An 18,766-nucleotide genomic window follows, 5' to 3' on the forward strand; every position below is an offset into this window, starting at 1 on the left:
TGCTAAAAGCTGCTAAACCGCTAATAGCGCTAATCCGCTAAGCTGTCAATGGGCTTGCTTCGCAAGACGAAAAAACCACTATACGAAGAGCCTCACGGAACGGATTAATTTCGTCTTGCGAGGCACCACTGTACTTGTCCTCCGCTCTTCCTCAGTAGCATGTTGGACACCTTCCGACCTGAGGGGCTCATCTTCCAGCGTCATAACTTTTATATACCTTTTGTCTTTGTCCATGGAGTTTTCTTGGCAGGGATACTGGAGTAGCTTGCCGGTTCCTGCTCCAGGTGGATCACGTTTGGTCAAAACTCTCCACTATGACCTGTCCATCTTGGGTGGCCCTGCACGGCATAGCTCATAGCTTCTCAGAGTTATTCAAGCCCCTTCACCATGGCAAGGCAGTGATCCATGAAGGGGCCCCTAAATCCTAGAAATTAATAAATGGTTGGGTTTTGATCAATTGGTATATGGATGAAAGTTCTAGCTGCAGAACTGGGCCAGACAAGGAATCCCTGGCTGGCCTAGTGAAGAGCAAATCTGTTAACATGACAAAAAGTGTTGATGGGCCATCCTTTGGTCTGAGGAGACAGATGTTGCCAAGGTGATGGGGGATGTTGAAGTGACAGGAAAAAGGAGTCTGGTAGCAAGGGATTTTGGGAAGGAGAAGGAGAAACAGAGTCCGGGATCCATCTTGGGAAGGGTGGCTGGGAGAGATGCCTTGGCTGCACTGCTGTGGGGGACAATTCTCTCTTGAAATGACCATGCTGTAAGATCTGGACTCCCTCCCTGAGACTGAAGGTGTAAATAGGTAATTAACCCATATTTCTTAAATCTACGACTATCTCTGCTGTGTCTCAATTCTCCAAAGAAGCACAGACCCTGGAACTCCCCTAGGCTCTTGCCACCACTCGGCAGAGAGATGGGAAAGCACAGAACTTTTGTAAACAATATCAGTTCAGGAAATAATTTTGCAATTTGAGGAGGTGGCTGCTTTGCTTGCTCAAAAAATCCTTATCTGCACAGCGTTTCATATGACACTGATAGCTGGTAAGTTCACAAACCACACAGGAGGAGGAGCCTCAGCTATAGATATACTGAATACCCTTTAGAGTTTTGGATCAGCTAAGCATCTCAGTGAAAGGAAGAGGAACAGGGAACCTGCCAAGTTTCTCCATTTCACACTCTTCAGTCGGTGGGTCATATGCAATAATAATAATATTATTATAATAATTAATTAGGATATGTTGTATTCTGCCTTGTTATACTTTGTCGTAAAGAGCGGCTTATAAATTCATAAATAAAGAAATACGTTGAGATAATCCTTGCACTCGGAAATGCTCGGATAAGATCATTACATAATCTTGTTATTTCGCTTTGCTATGTTGTTATGAACTTGTTTTGTAATGTTTCTTGGTTTGTAAGCTGCTTGGAGCATGAGTGTGTGTGTGTGTGTGTGTGTGTGTGTGTGTAAAAGCAGTATACAAATAAAATGAATGAATTAATGAAGGTGGTTTACTTCAACAGCTGGCTGATGGCTGCACAACTTCCATTTCTGTTGTGGCACCATGGACAGTAGCATTGCAGTAGTAAGTGGTTGTATACGCATGCTATACATTTAAAGCGCATCCCCCACTTAAACAGTCCTGGGAACTGTAGTTTGCTATGGGTGCAATCTGAGGGGTAAGCAACAGTTCCCAGGTTTCTTGGGGGGGGGGATGTGCCTTAAATGTGGGGTGTGTATGCAGCCAGTGTACTGCATTCTAGATATTCCAGCAGGACAGTCTCAGCTCTGGATATTATTTTCTTATAGCCAGATCCTATATTAATATTTGAATCATGATTCTGAATATTGGAACATTCGGTTCCAACATTCAGCTACTAAGCAGTTCACAAACAGATATTTTAACTTATTTCATAAAACGGAAAGTGGGAGGGGATTTCCACAAAGAAGATAAAAGTGCTACTGTGAAAGAAATGTGGAGGATGTTTAGGGAAGCTTTTAATGTTTGATGTATTACAGTATTTTAATATTTTTTTTGGAAGCTGCCCAGAGTGGCTGGGGAAGCCCAGCCAGATGGGTGGAGTATAAATAAATCATCATCATCATCATCATCATCATCATCAGTTATGGAGCTGTCTTTTTTACTCGCTGTGTTGAATATCAGTCTCTGAGCTGAAACCAAAATGCTGTGCAAGTATTCAATACAACAAGGCACAAGTTGTTCAGGTGGAATTTTGCAAAACAATGTCTTTCCAATTGAAAGAATGTAGATCTTTCTCTTTCAGCATGCTGATAATTTTGAAGAGTCAAATAACAGGGCTTTCTTTTTTTTTCTTTTTCTAATGTGTTTCCCTTTCCCCCCAATTTAGCAACACAATGACTCTCTTGTATTTCATCTTGCTCATGGCTTTCTCTGCTATTGCTGGGAAACCGCAATACTGTAAGTCTTACTCTGCACTGATTTTACTCACAGAAATACCTTGAATATGATTGATTCATTCTGTTGAATGAATGAACTGCTGGTCACAGTTGTGCGTCTAAACTACAATGATCTAGACATCCATTTGTCAGTTTTCATTTCTTAGTGCAGAAAGTATTAATCTGATGTGTAGAAATATTTCCTATTCTGGTTAGTTCAAGAGTGTTCTGGAAAGGTTTATTTCTATGTGAGAGAAACAGGAATAAGGTTTCTGATGGTTGGGTTATTTCTCTGGGAAGCTGTGTTCAGCTGTATTAAACTGGTTCTGTTATGTTTCTGTCACGGTCATGCTGACTATTATAGTAAGGCAATGAGGAGCCTGGGCTCCCATTCTTGCTTCATCTTCCTTTGTTCTTATGTTCAGTTCTGTATGCTTAGTGCTAAGGTTTAATCTTATTCTACGTTTGTAAGTTTATTGTAAATGCTGCAACTGGATTTTTTAATGGACTGTGCCAATCCTGATTGCATTGGATTTGTGACCATTATGTATCCAGGAATGGCCAAACTTGGCCCTCCAGCTGTTTTGGGACTACAACTCCCATCAACCCTAGCTAACAGGTCCAGTGGTCAGGGATGATGGGAATTGTAGTCCCAAAACAGCTGGAGGGCCAAGTTTGGCCATGCCTGATTTCAGTATCAGTAAAGCTCTGCTGGATGAAGTACAATTGCCTCTGGTCTATTTTTTTGGAACTCTGCTGAACTCTGTTACGTGTTTAAGTTTTTCCCTCTTCTGGCGCTGACATGACACCATTACTATTGAAAAATTTCCTTAAAATATACATAAACACCCCAATCCAGTTTCCATGAGCATTGCAATTTGATCAATGAAAACCAGGTTCTACCAGTGCAGATGGATGCTTATCTATGTCACTGCGTTTATTTGGGCTTCATTGAACTGCTTTGATAGATCTTTTGATAGGGATGCACTTTGTACTGAGATGGTGGGAAGATTCATGAGTTGGATCATGTCCATGTCAAAAGTGCAATTCTTAATCCAGAAGAGCGCACATGTAGATGAATGTTGTTGTTGTTGATTTGCATTTGTTTCCAAGACACAGTTACTGGTTTTAGTATGTCATTACCAGCAGCATTAAACAAGCTAGGAAATCTCTCCTGATGTAGGTATGCAGAATGTTTTTCTCCAAGCCCCCATCACTTGATATTTTGCAAAGGAATTTTGAATCTATACGTATGTTTGCAGGGCTTACAATAGCAGGTGAGGCTTTTGTTGTAAAGTGCCCTGTGCATGACACTGCGGTCTGGAAGCGGGGTGATACAACCATCTCTACAGACAAAAGGGCCCGATTACATGCTTCTGGGAATGAGCTTTGGTTTCTGCCCGCATCTGTTGAGGACAATGGAAATTACACATGCATCCATCCTGAGTAAGTAAAAAAAGAGCAAAAGCTTTCTGTGAGTGTGTGTCATAGAATCATAAAATTGGAAGGACACCAAGTATCATCTAGCCCAACCCCCTGCAATGCAGGAATCTCAGCTAAAGCATCCATGACAGGTGGCCATCCAACCTCTGCTGAAAAACCTTCAAGGACTCCCGCCAGCTCTCATGGGAGTCTGTTCCACTGCTGAACAGAAAGTTTTTCAGAATATTTAGTCAAGAATCTCCTTTCTTGTACAGTGTATACCTCAGGTTAAGAACTTAATTCATTCTGGAGGTTTGTTCTTAACCGGAAACTGTTCTTAACCTGAGGTACCACTTTAGCCAATGGGGCCTCCCGCTGCCGCTGCATCGCCACTGCGCGATTTCTCTTCTCATCCTGAAGCAAAGTTCTCAACCCAAGGTACTATTTCTGGGTTAGTGGAGTCTGTAACCTGAAGCATCTGTAACCTGAAGCATCTGTAACCCGAGGTACCACTGTAACTTGAAGCCATTGCTTCGAGTCCTACCCTCCAGAGCAGAAGAAAACAAGCATGCTCCCTTTTTCCATGTGACAGCCCTTAAGATATTTGAAGATGGTTAGCATATCTCCCTTCAGTCTCCTCTTTTCAAGGCTAAACATACCCAGCTCCTTCAAGAGCTCCTCATCAGGTTTCATTTCCGGACCCTTGATCATCTTGGTTGCTCTCATCTGCACATGTTCCAGCTTGTTAACATCCTTCTTAAAATGTGGTGCCCAGAACTGGACACGGTACTCCAGTTGTGGTCTGACTGGCAGAATAGAGTAATACTATTACTTCCTTTGATCTGGACACTATACTTCTGTTGATGCAACCTAGAATAGTGTTAGCTTTTTTTTTTGCTGCTGACTCAAGTTAAGCTTGTGGTCTACCAAGACCTCTAGATCCTTTTCACATATACCGCTAGTAAGCCAGGTGTCTCCCATCCTATGTTTGTGCATCTGGTTCTTCCTGCCGAAGTGCAGAACCTTATATTTGTCCCTAATGAAATTCATTTGGTAGCTTGCACCCAGTTGTCCAACCTCTTAAGGTCATTTTGAATTCTGATTCTGTCTTCCGCAACATTAGCTACCCCTCCCAGTTTGGTGTTATATGCAAATTTGATGAGCATCCCCTCAGTTCCTTCTTCCAAGTCATTTATAAAAACGTTGAACAACAGACCCAGAATGGGCCCACCTCACTTGTCACTTTTTTCCAGGATGACAAAGAACCATGAATGAGTCCTCTTTGGACTCGGTCAGTCAACCAGCTACAAATCCACCTAACAGTTACCCACATTCAACCCACATTTTACCAGCTTCCTCATGAGAATATTAAGGGGGACTTTGCCAAAAGCCTTACTGAAATCAAGATACATTATGTCCACAGCATTTCCCTGATCCACCAAGTTTGTAATTCCATAAATAAAAAAAAGAAATCAGATTGGTCTGGCACGACTTATTTCTGAGTAAGCACATCATCCTTTTCTAAATGCTCACAGACTGACTGTTGAATTATCTGTTCATGGACCTTCCCTGGCATCTATGTCAAGCTCACTGGTCAGTAGTTACCTGGGTCTTCCTTTCACCCCCTTTTGAAGATGGGGGCAACATTTGCCCACCTCCAGTTCTCACCTGTTCTCCAAGAATTCTCAAAGATAATAGACAAAGGCTCTGAAATTACACCTGCAGTCCCCTTTAGTATCCTTGAATGCAGCTCATCAGGCCCTGGAGATTTGAATTCATTTAAAGTAGCTTAAGAAAATATATCTTAAGAAAATATATGGGAGTTGCTTTGTATTCACAGGTCTGCTCCTAAAACGATGAGTGTCATAATAAATCCAAATATAGAAGGCACTTGTTATTATGAAGATGCTCTTTATTTGGAAACAACTGGAAGCCCTGGATCCGCTAAAATATTCTGCCCTTCCTATAATGACTATGAAAACGCATCTGATACAAAGTGGTTCAAGGTATGTATCATCGATATCTGGCTGTATGGTTCTAGAGAGACAGTGTTGGACTTGACGGTTCTCTGTGTAGCATCAGCCTCCTCTAGAGCATGAGAAGGGAAAGTCTCAATTACCTGCTGAGATGCCATCTCCTCTGCCAGGAAGTAACTGTTGAACACAACCACTTTTGAATGTATTAATCTGATGTTAGGCTTGCGCACTCCCTTTCTGACTGTGCAGATGAAATTTAGGACTTGGCATTGAAATTTTGGAGGACTTCAGCATTCATGCCCAGGCTGGCTTGACAGGTATAATTCACGACCATGAGACTCTCCGGCATATTATTGAGTGAGCTGTGTGGTGGATTTAGGGAAGTGCGATGGGTTCAGAACCTCAGGGGTGCCAGGGACGATGCAACTGTGATTTGCAGTGGAGCACAAGAGGTGTAGGGCCGCTAAATTTCAGACCCCAACATCCACCACTGAGGTCACAACACTAGTTCTGTCATCCTTCACTGCCCTGGAAATGGCAGTGGTCTTGTTCATGGGTAGATCATTATTTATTTCCTCATACATATCCCGACTTCCTTCCCAATAAGGGACTACACGGCTGTTGACAATATGGTATCACATACATAGCAGCACTCAATGTTAAAATATCATTTTATTGTTTGCTGTTACTTATTTGTGCACCATTTGATTGGGTTCCTCGGCTATAGCAGTCAAGATGTAAGATGTCCTTAAGATTATAATTTCTCATGGCCCCAAGTATGCAGATAGTATACTTGCAGAGGCATTATGAACTTCTGGAAACTTCAGCTTCTCTGAGCATGCTGATCCTTCCCTCTTGAGTCTCAGTTTTCTGTTCTGACTACAGTCTTATTGACAGAGGTGGCAGAACTCACCATGAACACTCCCCACATTCTCTTAGAATGGCGATGGTGCCCAACTGAGAAGTGCTGGGATTGAGTTCCAGAGAGTTCCGGCTGGGAAAAAAGGCCGTGCTTGCCAATTAATTAATAATTTAATTTAATAATTAATTAATTAATTAATTAATAGGGATGTGGGTGGCGCTGTGGTCTAAACCACAGAGCCTAGGGCTTGCCGATCAGAAGGTCGGCGGTTCGAATCCCCATGACAGGGTGAGCTCCTGTTGCTTGGTCCCAGCTGCTGCCAACCTAGCAATTCGAAAGCATGCCAAAGTGCAAGTAGATAAATAGGTACTGCTCTGGCGGGAAGGTAAATGTTGTTTCTGTGTGCTGCTCTGGTTCGCCAGAAGTGGCTTAGTCATGCTGGCCACATGACCCAGAAGCTGTCTGCGGACAAACGCCGGCTCCCTCGGCCTTTAGAGCAAGATGAGCGCCGCAACCCCAGAGTCGTCCGTGACTGGACCTAACGGTCAGGGGTCCCTTTACCTTTACCTTTAGTAATATTTAATAAGTCATTAAACAGTGGTGAAAAATGAATATATGTTCTGTTTTTTAGGACTGTAAACTTCTTCATGGAGCAAGGTACAAAGTGGTTAAAAACATCCTTTACATTTCTGATGCAATCAAAAGTGACAGTGGATACTATACTTGCCAGTTTACATACCACCATGGTGGAAGAGCATTTCCAGTAACTGCAACAACGCCTTTTACAATTACAGGTAAGATGATAGTGGACATTAACTAGTTTGAGCCAGCAGTGGTGTAGTGGTTAAGAGCAGTGGACTCATAATCTGGTGAACTGGGTTCGCTTCCCCGCTCCTCCACATGCAGCTGCTGGGTGACCTTGGGCTAGTCACACTTATCTGAAGTCCCTCAGCCTCACTCACCTTTTTGTTGTGGGGGAGGAAGGGAAAGGAGATTGTTAGCTGCTTTGAGACTCTTTAAGGGGAGTGAAAGGCAGGATATCAAGTCCAAACTCTACTTCTTCTTCTTCTTTGATAAACAAACAAACAAGTATTTCGTAGTGTGTTTGTACATACCAAGGTTGCTTTGGTTCCTAAAAAGATAGTGTGGTCCTATTAGCACAAACTGGTGTTGAAGTGGTATTAAATGATGAGCCAGTCTTTACAGTATTATGCTGTTCTATTCAATTAAACTTTTTATTGCACTAACCAAAGACCATGGCATCATTCAGAAGGAGAAAAAAAAAAAAAACCACACACACCACAACAATAACCATAAAAATCATTTGGCACCACACATACAATAAAACCATAAAATCATTTGTTGCATTAAATAGAATGGAATAGCAGAAGATTCTCAGGTAAGATGTGCGAAATTAAATATCCGAATCCCCTTTGCAGTTGACTGCTATTTTATCTAGTTCTTCCCTCCTGATCTTCTTAGCTGCCAGTGCATAGAGTGCTACTTTATAAGTAACAAATGCGGGAATGTTCAGGGATGCAGGAGAGGATATATTGTCTGATTATATCCTTATCCAACTTGTGTTAACAAGTTCCACAATTCAGCAGAGTAACATTCCCCTTATTTTTAAACTTTGCAGTGGATGTGTTTGCTCAGGCTCTCTAAAGCCTCTATAATAACTGTTCTGGTATTTCCCCCTTATTCCCTCATAAAAGATAAGACACGACACAGTCTTCTACAAAAGTGTAAAAAGAGTTCACAATCAGATCTCAGAAGGCAGACTTAGCTTAATGAAGTAACATACACTTGGAATCTATCTCATAAGAAGACAGTCCCTTTGTCCTCTCTTGGCTGGAAGCCAAGAGGGCATCTTTGGCTTAGTAGATGTTGTTTCTTCGATGCATGTGGTGAAAAAGAGAGAGATGGTTGCCCTGCCCTGTGCTTTTGTTGTTACCTGCACAGGTGAGGCCACACCCACATTCCTCACATGCAGAGGAAGTCTGTCCCAGCCCACAAGGAAACAAGAAGTTTTCCTGCTGGTTGGACAAACATTCCTCCCCATGTACAAACATGTTCACTCTAGGAATATTGTAGTTGACTGCTCTTGTGTTTCACATCCTACAACAAAGCTGTCAGTGTCGCTCAGCAGCCATTTCACCCTTTCCACCCTATTCAAATGTCTTCCATTCATAAACAGCGGTTTGGTAAATTGGCCTCTTGGGTCTAGATATAACAGGTGCTACAATAAATAATGGCACCGGTCCTAGACGCAGGGTTGTCCACGCAGACAGAGTCTCTCTTTGTAATGTGCTTTGCCGTACCATCTATCCAACACCACTGAGGGCATCGTTTGGAATTGTAGTTCTGTAAAAGCGATTCTTGGTACGGCAAGTGGGAGCTTTGTCAGGTATCTGGTTTGGGCATGCTCCGTTTTGATAAGTGGGAACCATGGTGAGCTCTTGGTAGAAGCAATCATGGTTAGATCTCTTTCTGCATCAGACCTAAAGAGACAGTCTCTTAAGTGCCTCTTATCCATCTTCATGGTCACCTGAAGATCTTGTAATTGGTATTGGGACAAGAGGTTTTGGGTGCCAGCCTTCCAGCATTTGGTCTGTTCTCGTTCTGTGTGAGACATAGTGGAGAATCTCTATGCTGTTTTATATTTCTGTCTGACGTGATTATTCTAACAGTTGTAACCAGTTCTATTTTTCTAGGGGGCGGGGGAAAGGTGTCGGAACTCACCATGAATGCCTCCCTTGTTCTCTTATAATGGCAATGGTGCCCACCTGAACTGAGTTCTGGCAAGTTCCCACTGAAAAACAACAACCCCGGGTTGTAATTGTCTTTGCCGTGTAAATTGATTAGTTTGTGTGGTCAGCACTCTCATCACTGGGAGTGTGCCATAGAAGCAGCCAGAAGCAGAGGGGTTTTCTGACTGGGACTGAAGTGCTTGAGAAGGAAGTTTTAACTCTTCCTTCCAGCTGCTACAATTTTGTTTAGACCACAGCACCACCTGAGCCCACTGAGCCTCTTGGGCTTGCCAATTGTAAGGTCTGCATTTCGAATCTGTGCAACGGGGTGAGCTCCCGTTGCTCTGTCCCAGTTCCTGCCAACCTACCAGTTTGAAAGCACACCAGCACAAGTAGATAAATAGTTACTGCTGCAGCAGGAAGGTAAACAACATTTCAATGCACTCTGGGTTACGTCACTGTGTTCCATTGCTTCAGAAACAGTTCGGTCATGCTGGACACATAACCCAGAAAGTTGACTGTGGACAAACGCCGGCTCCCTTGGCCTGAAAGTGGAGATGAGCACCGCACCCCATAGTTGAATTCAACTGGACTTAATCATCCAGGGGTCCTTTACTCTTTACCTTTACCTCGCTGCAATTTTGTCCCAAAATGGCTTTGGAAAGTCTTCCCTGTAATCTCTGAATGTTCTGGTCCAAAATTCAGCCTGAATTCTACTAGAGTTGAGCTCAGCAGTAATCCTAATTTATATTTGTGGGGTTGAGTTGTTTTTGGTTTGGTTTGTTTTTGAAAATAAGCAATAGGGATTACTCTTCTGATATCACACTGAAGTAATCTAAGTGATGCCGTATTTAAAATAAATTGGAAAATATTATGGATATAAGCTATAATTCTAAATTGTGAAATCACATCTTAAACATTAATCTAATATTTTCTATCTCTGTCTCTTCCACAGATTCCTTTTTACTGACACCTCCTAAAGTTTTATATCCAAAGGATGGTGATGTTATAGAAGTAGAGATTGGTAATGATACTATTTCTTCAGCTGTTTATTTTTGTTTGTCTGTCCTAAATCTCCACCCATTCGGTTTCATCGGATGACCTGGGTGTGTGTGTGTGTGTCTAATTTTATGCTGATGATGTATGGATTCACCATTCTAGGTTCTCCTGCGCAACTTTTATGTAAGGCATGGCTGGGCCACGGAAAGCAAGACATAGCCATAAGCTTTTGGGAATTCGATGAAGCAAACGATTCCAACCGCTTTGTTACATCCAATAAATCGTAAGCAAAAAGATGTCCATTGTTAGGAGGTGGGGGAGGGGAGAAATAATTTAATTAGCTAATTTCTTTATGTTGCCAGAATTTCTAGAGTAGCTTACAAAAATGCATATTAAACGATAACAGCTTAAGATCACAAAAAATCAGTTGCAAGCCAAGGGAAGCAAATTCCACTTCTAGGTTGCCAAAGCTGAGCTGGTTTGAATGACATTCTTTTTACTAGGTATATGGTACCCGGCGAAGGACAGTTTGCGGAGGCTGAATTAAGCATCACAGAAGTGAGGGAAGAAGACCTCAGCTTAACCTTTAGATGTGTCCTGGCCAATGATCTGGAGTTTGAAACAACAGAAGTGACACTGGTGCCCAAAGGGGCAGGTGAAGGTGAGAAGAATTTTAATCCTCTCTTTGTTCAGCAAGTGTCAAATCTCAAAGCATAAGAAGGACGTTGTTCCTATCTTTCCCTCGGAACTCTCCCACCAGAACTCTCTCACCATCCCTGCTCTTGGCCTTCCTCAAGTGCCTCTAAGTGGCTGGAACGAGGCCTATGCAACTTGTTTGCCAGGGTACAGGGGTATATGTGTGCACAGTCACCGGGGCAGCTCAGGACATGTTGACACCTGAAGCGAATCAGAACATGCAGCCATCTCTGGCCTGGGAACTCTAGTTTGTGAAGAGTGCATTTGAAATATACAAGGAAGAGTCGCTCCCCTCCTTTGCCTTCTGCCATCTCTGCAGCCCCACCAGCAATGAGCAGCATCAGTGGCAAGCAAGCCCCCTATCCAACGCTGGGTGGGGTGTGTGTGTGACACTGTGTAGTCACTGTGCAGATGAGCTGGTGGCCAAAGGCAGCAGGGAGGGTGGCAGCTGTGGACCACACACCCTGCCTCCTCTTCCTTCTCATGGCGGCTTCCATGGGGAAGCCAGAAAGAGTGCCAGGAGGTGGAGGCCATTGCTGCAGCTAAGCTCACCCAACTGGGGAGGACAGGCCAGGTCACAGGCTTCCTCACATTTGGCCCTCCAGATGTTTTGAGACTACAATTCCCATCATCCCCTCCACATATGTTTATAGTTACCCCTATCACTACACCCCCTCCAACAAGTTGCTGAAACATTCCTATAAATGTATGATAAGTTTACCAGGGTAAGCCACCACTTCTGCAATATCTTCAAATCCTTTAATGCTAATTGAGTGGGACGTCAGCATCTGGAATGGTGGGAGTTGCAATCTAAGGGGCACCCATTCCCTCCTTGCTGTTTGTCTGATCAAAATCATGCTCTCCAAGTTCTCCTTGCCACATGGTACTTTGGTTTTTGAATGCCTCTGTAGTCGAACGTTTCGGAACTCGAACGCCGAAAACCCGGAAGTAAGTGCCTTGGTTTTCGGACGTGCCTCTGAAGTTGAACAGGAAACGCGGCTTCCATTTTGAGTTTTCTGTATTGAGGCTTGCGTTTTGAGGCTTCCGCTTTCTGAACATTTCGGTATTGCAACGGACTTCCAGAACGGATTATGTTCGAAAACCGAGATACCACTGTACAGCCAGTTTAAGGATGCCTATCTTTTTTCTCTACCCTTTAGGCTTCTTGCATAGGCTAGATTAGTAGGAGTTCCTTTATTAGCTGTAGAGATGGTAAGAATCCCAGTCACCACAAAAATTAAATGATTGGCCTTGTCCCAAAATGGCCTTTGAGACTTGAAGGATTCGATCCATTCAGAGATTTATTATTAAATCCTTGAATTTCACTTCAGAGACAATAGAGAACTATCAGTCAAGACACAGAAGCACTAGCATGGTGTGTTTTCTGGAGCAATCACCATATGAAACAACCATTCAACAATCCAATATGACCCTACCCAGCCTGTACTTAGAAGATCTTTCTCAGAAGGTCTGTTTTGAGTTGTCCACCATATTTTGGGTAGTGGAACTTACTTCCTAAGGAGGTTTAACCTGCTCCTTATCTGCCAGTGTCAGCTCTGAGGCACCAGGCAAAGATGTCTCCCTGCCGCAATAGTGCTTTTGGACCCACTGGTTATTTGTTGCTTTTATAAATATGATTTCCTACCTGCCTTTCATCATACGGTCCCAGGGTTACAGCAATTTAAGAACACATTTTGTGACAGTCTCACACAAATTGCGGTCACAATAACAAAGTGACCTGAAAATATGTATCTCAAGTGTCACAATTCAGGGCAAAGAGGTAAATCTTCACCATAGGCTGGAGTTTTAGGTGAAGATGGTGATGAGTAAGGCTGTTGGTCCTGGATATGCATAGTCTGTTGTAGTTTTAATTTGTTTTTTTCCTGAACAGTTTTAAGATTTTAAAGTCAGTTGGCTCAACATTTAATGTTAATTGCTATGTACAGGCAAGGAGCATATCTGTTTTATCTGTTTTCCTTCTCTGTGGGCTTAAAAGTCATATATTTTAATTGGAGAACAAGCACTGGAGGAGGAGCTGTTTTGGCTCAATGTTTTTAACTGATAAGAAACACTTAGAATGCCATCTTGACCAGTGGATACTCTCCAGTTTTAATAGTTATGTATTACACAAGCCCAGACCTGCAGTGCTTCGGTTAAAGAGTCCAGAACTACATTGCCAAATGTCTTCCAGGAAGCTGCCACAGAACTCAGACCCCATTTGATAATGTCTAACAGTTACTACGTACACAAATCAATACACCTTGGCTGCTTTGAGGGTCAATACGCAGTGACAGGAACTGAGACTAGCAATAATGGAACAGAGGGAGGACTCATTCTGGGGTTTAATTGAAGTGAGGTCATCGCAGGAAGTTCCTTTAGACAGGAAGTCAGCCCATTAGACCTTCTAGTATTGTCTGCACTGCAGAGGAACACCTCTCCCAGTTTTAGAGAAGGGCTTTCCCAGCAAAGCATGTGAGCTGGCTCTGAGCTCCAGCCCTTCCCTCCTCGTGACACAAGACATTCCGGATAGTCTACTCCAGACTTATTATTCTAGCATCTCTTCTTTCGCTGGTGCTTGGTGTGATTGAAAATAGAGCCCAGGATATATTTATATTTTTGGTAATCTTCTATATTTTCTTTTGTCAGGTCATAGCAACACCTATGTGATTGTGGTGTTTGCTATTTTAGCAGGTCTAACAATGATCTTGGTGATGGTTTACCATGTTTTTCGTGTTGACATTGTCTTATGTGTCCGAAGGATATTTAACTGCAATAATTCCAGGGATGGTGAGTATGAATGCACAGTTTGTGCAAGCAGTAATGAGCAGTTACATGTCCCAGAGCCAAGAATTTATCCATGATCTACAGATGACTGGCTCCTTATGTAGTTGGATGTTCACCATGGTGAATTACCACTTGATAAAAGGTTGTATGGATCTGAGCAGATGTTACACTACAAGGGCCTTCTCGGTAGTGGCACCCACCCTGTGGAACGCCCTCCCTTCAGATGTCAAGGAAATAAACAACTATCTGACTTTTAGAAGACATTTGAAGGCAACTCTGTTTAGGGAAGCTTTTCAGGATTGACGTTTTAAATTTAAAAAACCATTGTTATTATTATACAAGAGGAATGCAAATTTGCTTTCAGGGAGCACAGCAATGAATAGCTATAATGGGTGGGAAATGATGGACTAACTCTGTTTTGCTGGCAGTACCAGGAGTGGCTTAAATTGGATCAAGTTGCTTCAGAAGGCACACGACATGTTGATTTTATCACTTGCTTTCCTTGAATTTGGAAGTGTGTGGTGCAATGGACTATGACCTGGAAGACCAGAGTTCCAATTCCCACTCAGCCATGAAACTCACCTGGGGCCGGTTACTGTCTCTCAGCAGAACATGCTTCGTAGGTTTCTTGTGAGGATCAAAGGGGGGGGGGGGAGAGAATCATGTGCCCCACCCAGAATTCCACATTTACAACATCTGTGCAACTCACTCTCAAACTCTGGGATTGTTGAAACATATACAACAAAAAATGAATCAATTCGAGTTTTGCAACTCAAATTGGGTCTACTAGACCTAACAATTTTAAGCAATGTGGACTGAATTTGCTTCTGGGGCCCCTCTGGGATTAGGGGCCCTGAGGCTTAAGCTTCATTAGTCTCCTAGTAGATCTGCCCCTACTAAGGACTGTGCTTTCAAGTTCTTGGAATTCATTTCCCCTCTTTAGCTTTACTAATTTGATATAATAATCCTAAATACAGTGGTACCTTGGGTTAAGAACTTAATTTGTTCTGGAGGCATAGCTGTCAACGTTTCCCCTTTTTAAAGGGAAATTCCCTTATTCTGAATAGGACTCCTCGCAAGAAAAGGGAAAAATTGACAGCTATGCCTGGAGGTCCATTCTTAACCTGAAACTGTTCTTAACCTGAGGTACCACTTTAGCTAATGGAGCCTCCTGCTGCTGCCACTGCACGATTTCTGTTCTCATCCTGAAGTAATAACCCTAGGAACTATTTCTGGGTTAGTGGAGTATGTAACCTGAAGCATCTGTAACACGAGGTACCACTGTAGTATAACAAATATGCACAATTAATGCTATGGTGCATGCAACTTTATTCACATTCAATGGGCTGGTTAATTTCAAGTCTATCCGTGTTCTTTTCATGCTTGTAAATTGTAAAAATTGTGCTAAGCATGCTGCATATATGGTACACGATTTACAAACAGGCGTGCTAATAATCTGTAATCCGGCTGTTTAACCTGTACAACCAAATGAATTCTGCATTTCTAACTTGAAAAATAACAGCTTTCTAAAATTCATACTTCAGCTTTGCACCTATTTCTTGTTTTATTTCACAGATGGGAAAGTACATGATGCATATGTTATCTATCCCACAAATGACACTTATGAAAATAATTTTATGGGCTCTTTTGTTCATCAGATTTTACCGGAGATTTTAGAAAAACAATGCGGGTATAGATTGTGCATTTATGGGAGAGACGTGTTGCCTGGAGAAGGTAAGCTGTTGTGCAATGAAGAAGCTGTGAATTACAAATTGCACTGCCATGATCTCAGCTACATACCACTACTAGCCTGAGAATAAAGGCTAGTCTACACAGAGCTCCAGTATGGTAGATCATGGATATGGAACCTGTGGCCCTACACAGGTGTTGTTGGACCAGCCTGATTCATGGTCAGATATGATGGGAGCTGAAATAAAATATAATCTAGAACAGGTCTAGGGAACCTCCAGCTCACAGGTCAAATAAGGCCTGTTTGTTTGGCATTCTTTTTTCCTCGGCTCCCAGCCACAGCCATCAAACCCTTCTTTCTTCTTCTTCTTTGGCGATCACTTGTAGTCAGGTAATATTGTCTTCCATAAACACAGTTATAACAGTGAGTCTGTAAGTGGCTGTGGAGGCCAATTCTGGATCCACACATCCTTCCGCAGTGGGAACATTAGTTTCCGGGCGGGAGCTGATCACTATGAGGGTTTGCCAAGCACATTTCTCCTTTTCGTCCTGAGTTTAAGCGTCTTCAAAGCCCATGACAGCTTTGGTAAAGGCTGTTCTCCAACTGGAGCGCTCGCAGGCAGGTGTTTCCCATTTGTCAGTGTTTATACTACTTTTTTTAAAGATTTGCCTTGAGAGAGTCTTTAAATCTCTTTTGTTGGCCACCAGCATTACGCTTTCGGTTTTTAAGTTCGGAATAGAGTAGTTGCTTCAGAAGTCGATAATCAGGCATCCACACAACATGACCAGTCCAATTAAGTTGATGTTGAAGAATCATTGCTTCAACACTGGTGATCTTTGGCTTCAAAGGAGCCTTAGAGTGTGTTCCAATTGTTCCTCTGCAAGCAAAGCTTGCAACTGGCACTGAATTTATATTCAGCACTGAAAGCAAACCCTGCTTGTGGTGGGGGCTCTTCCTTAGTAGACAAGGCTCAATTCAAGCTGCGCCAGAAATAGTCCAATTCTGGTATGGTAGGCTCTGGAGGTCTTCAAGCAGAGGCCTAGCTAGCCATCTGATGAGGACACTCTAGCTTTCTCTTCCAAACTCTCTGATTCTAAGAGTCACAAGAAACCACTTGAAAAACCACAGACAGACTGCACCGCTGGTGCTCTTTACTTTAGATGCAGTGGCCAGTGTTGGTATAGCGGGTATATTCTGAGCCTTAGATTTTTAATAGCCTTCTGGAACATGTACCATAGAGTTGGAAAGGTCTTGTGCTATTTCTTAACTACATACTTTATACATTGGCAGATGCTATTAGTGCAATTGAAAGTAGAATACAAAAGAGCAGAAGACTGATCATCCTTCTAACAGAATGGCTGGCCAAGAGTGAACATTTTGCATACGAGCATCAGATCGCATTCTACAACGTCCTCATCCAAAATAACGTGAAAGTGATTCTGTTGGAAATGGAGGAAATTGGGGACTACGAACGGCTGCAGGAGTCTCTCAGGCACCTCATTCACCAGCAAGGAACTATAAAATGGAGAGCAAAATACATGGCCTCTCCATCCTCACCCAACACTGCCTTTTGGAAGCACGTGGAATACCAAATGCCATGGAGGCATCGTTTAAAGAAGCCAACCACAGCAAATCCTGCATACGGTTTGCTGTAAATAAGCCTGCAAAAGCGACTAGCTTGCATGAATGTTTGCTAGCTCGCTGTCGGCCTCTTACAGCAGCCTGTTGCATTTCTTTGCTAGGTGTAAGGGGAAGGATGGGGCACTCTGGCTTGCGGCCTGCAGTTCCCTGTTGCTTGTGGCTATCAGGCTAGCACTTAAATTTCGAGACAGCAAAATGATCTGCACGCTTTACTTCTTCTTTTCAAAATGTATTTTAAATGAAAGATTTCTTAATCGACAAAAACACGTGCATTGTCCCTTTTTTCCAAGCTGCGTTTTCTACAGATCAGTTTCATTTGTTGTGAGACATTAGTGTTACATAACCGTGTCAGGTTAGGAAGAAAAGGGGGAAAGAGATGGGGGGGGGGAGCAGTGAGAGGAGTGGCGTCGGGTGGCAATGCTTCTATTCTTCTACTGAGTGTACGTGTGGAGTTTTGTGTCAGCGTCACTTGTGAGGGTTCTCTTTACTATTCGCTTTTTGCATTTCTCTGTTGGTGAGAGAGGTTGGGGGTGCTTCTACTTCTGAAGGAATTTTCCGTCCCCTCTTTTTCAAATTATTGCACACTGTCCTGGATCTTTCAAAACATTCCTCTCTAACCCAGGCTTTCTCAACCTGGAGCTTTCTAGAAGTTGTTGGGCTCCAACTCCCACCAGCCCCCTTAGACAGCATTGTGGGGCAGAGGTCAGTGGCATGCGGTGACATTTTCGGTAGGGGAACAGTTAGGGCACCAATGCGGGCATGCATGCTCCATTCTAAATAATAGCTGTGGCTCCCCTGTGACACTCTGTGCGATCGAACTAGCCGTGCTCCCCTAAATCCGACTGGAGGGGGGCATAGGAGCCAACTCCTAGGGGCTGAGGTCCGCTTGCCTTCCCCCACGGGTGGCGCTGTGGGATAAACCACAGAGCCTATGACTTGCCAGTCAGAAGGTCGGCGGTTCGAATCCCCGTGACAGGGTGAGCTCCCGTTGCTCAGTCCCTGCTCCTGCCAACCTAGCAGTTCGAAAGCACGTCAAAGTGCAAGTAGATAAATAGGTACCGCTCCAGTGGGAAGGTAAACGGCGTTTTCGTGCGCTGCTCTGGTTCGCCAGAAGCAGCTTTGTCATGCTGGCCACATGACCTGGAAGCTGTACGCTGGCTTCCTCGGCCAGTAAAGCGAGATGAGTGCCGCAACCCCAGAGTCGGCCACGACTGGACCTAATGGTCAGGGGTCCCTTTACCTTTACCTTTACCTTTAATAAAATATTTGAAGGGGTCACCCCCAAAATTGAAGGATATTGCCGTTCAAATAGTTTGTGTGTGCCGCATCATGTGATTGATTATGTGAGGCAGGGTTTACTATCCCCCCCAAATATTTTCTTTTATTTTATTAAAGTTGGCGGGGGAGTTAACTTCTTCAAAGAGACTTACAAGCAACTGCTGGCTAGCTTGCAAGAGAACAGCGCCGTCGTGTGGTTTAAAGCAACACCTGCATTAACTAGAAACTGAAGGCAATGCATTGGCTCCGCCA

General features: G+C 43.3%; 1 protein-coding gene across 3 annotated transcripts; it reads left to right on the plus strand.

Annotated features, from left to right (window-relative positions):
• Positions 1 to 617: 617 nt before the first annotated feature.
• IL1RL1 (interleukin 1 receptor like 1) lies at positions 618 to 17,500 on the plus strand. Of its 3 annotated transcripts, XM_081858177.1 has the most exons (12): positions 618 to 1,189; positions 1,522 to 1,583; positions 2,368 to 2,438; positions 3,679 to 3,862; positions 5,679 to 5,844; positions 7,308 to 7,470; positions 10,382 to 10,450; positions 10,588 to 10,708; positions 10,929 to 11,086; positions 13,768 to 13,908; positions 15,481 to 15,639; positions 16,886 to 17,500. In XM_081858177.1, the coding sequence occupies exons 3-12, from the start codon at positions 2,375 to 2,377 to the stop codon at positions 17,248 to 17,250; spliced, it is 1,590 nt and encodes a 529-aa protein (XP_081714303.1). In that variant the 5' UTR covers positions 618 to 1,189; positions 1,522 to 1,583; positions 2,368 to 2,374; the 3' UTR covers positions 17,251 to 17,500. The 3 variants fall into 3 exon arrangements, with proteins under 3 accessions (XP_081714303.1, XP_081714302.1, XP_081714304.1); XM_081858176.1 differs by lacking the exon at positions 1,522 to 1,583; XM_081858178.1 differs by lacking the exon at positions 1,522 to 1,583 and having other exon boundaries at positions 619 to 1,189; positions 13,810 to 13,908.
• Positions 17,501 to 18,766: the final 1,266 nt, after the last annotated feature.

The sequence above is a fragment of the Podarcis erhardii genome (genome assembly GCF_964252035.2).
Source record: "Podarcis erhardii genome assembly, chromosome: 4".
Taxonomy (NCBI): Eukaryota; Metazoa; Chordata; class Lepidosauria; order Squamata; family Lacertidae; genus Podarcis; species Podarcis erhardii.

What these genes read in the sequence shown, in the direction of transcription:
- IL1RL1 (XM_081858177.1), top strand. Translation starts at nt 2,375, where the DNA reads ATGACTCTCTTGTATTTCATCTTGCTCATGGCTTTCTCTGCTATTGCT. An exon ending in TGCTGGGAAACCGCAATACT is followed by an intron (nt 2,439 to 3,678) that starts GTAAGTCTTACT and finishes GTATGTTTGCAG; the next exon opens with GGCTTACAATAGCAGGTGAG. An exon ending in CTGATACAAAGTGGTTCAAG is followed by an intron (nt 5,845 to 7,307) that starts GTATGTATCATC and finishes TCTGTTTTTTAG; the next exon opens with GACTGTAAACTTCTTCATGG.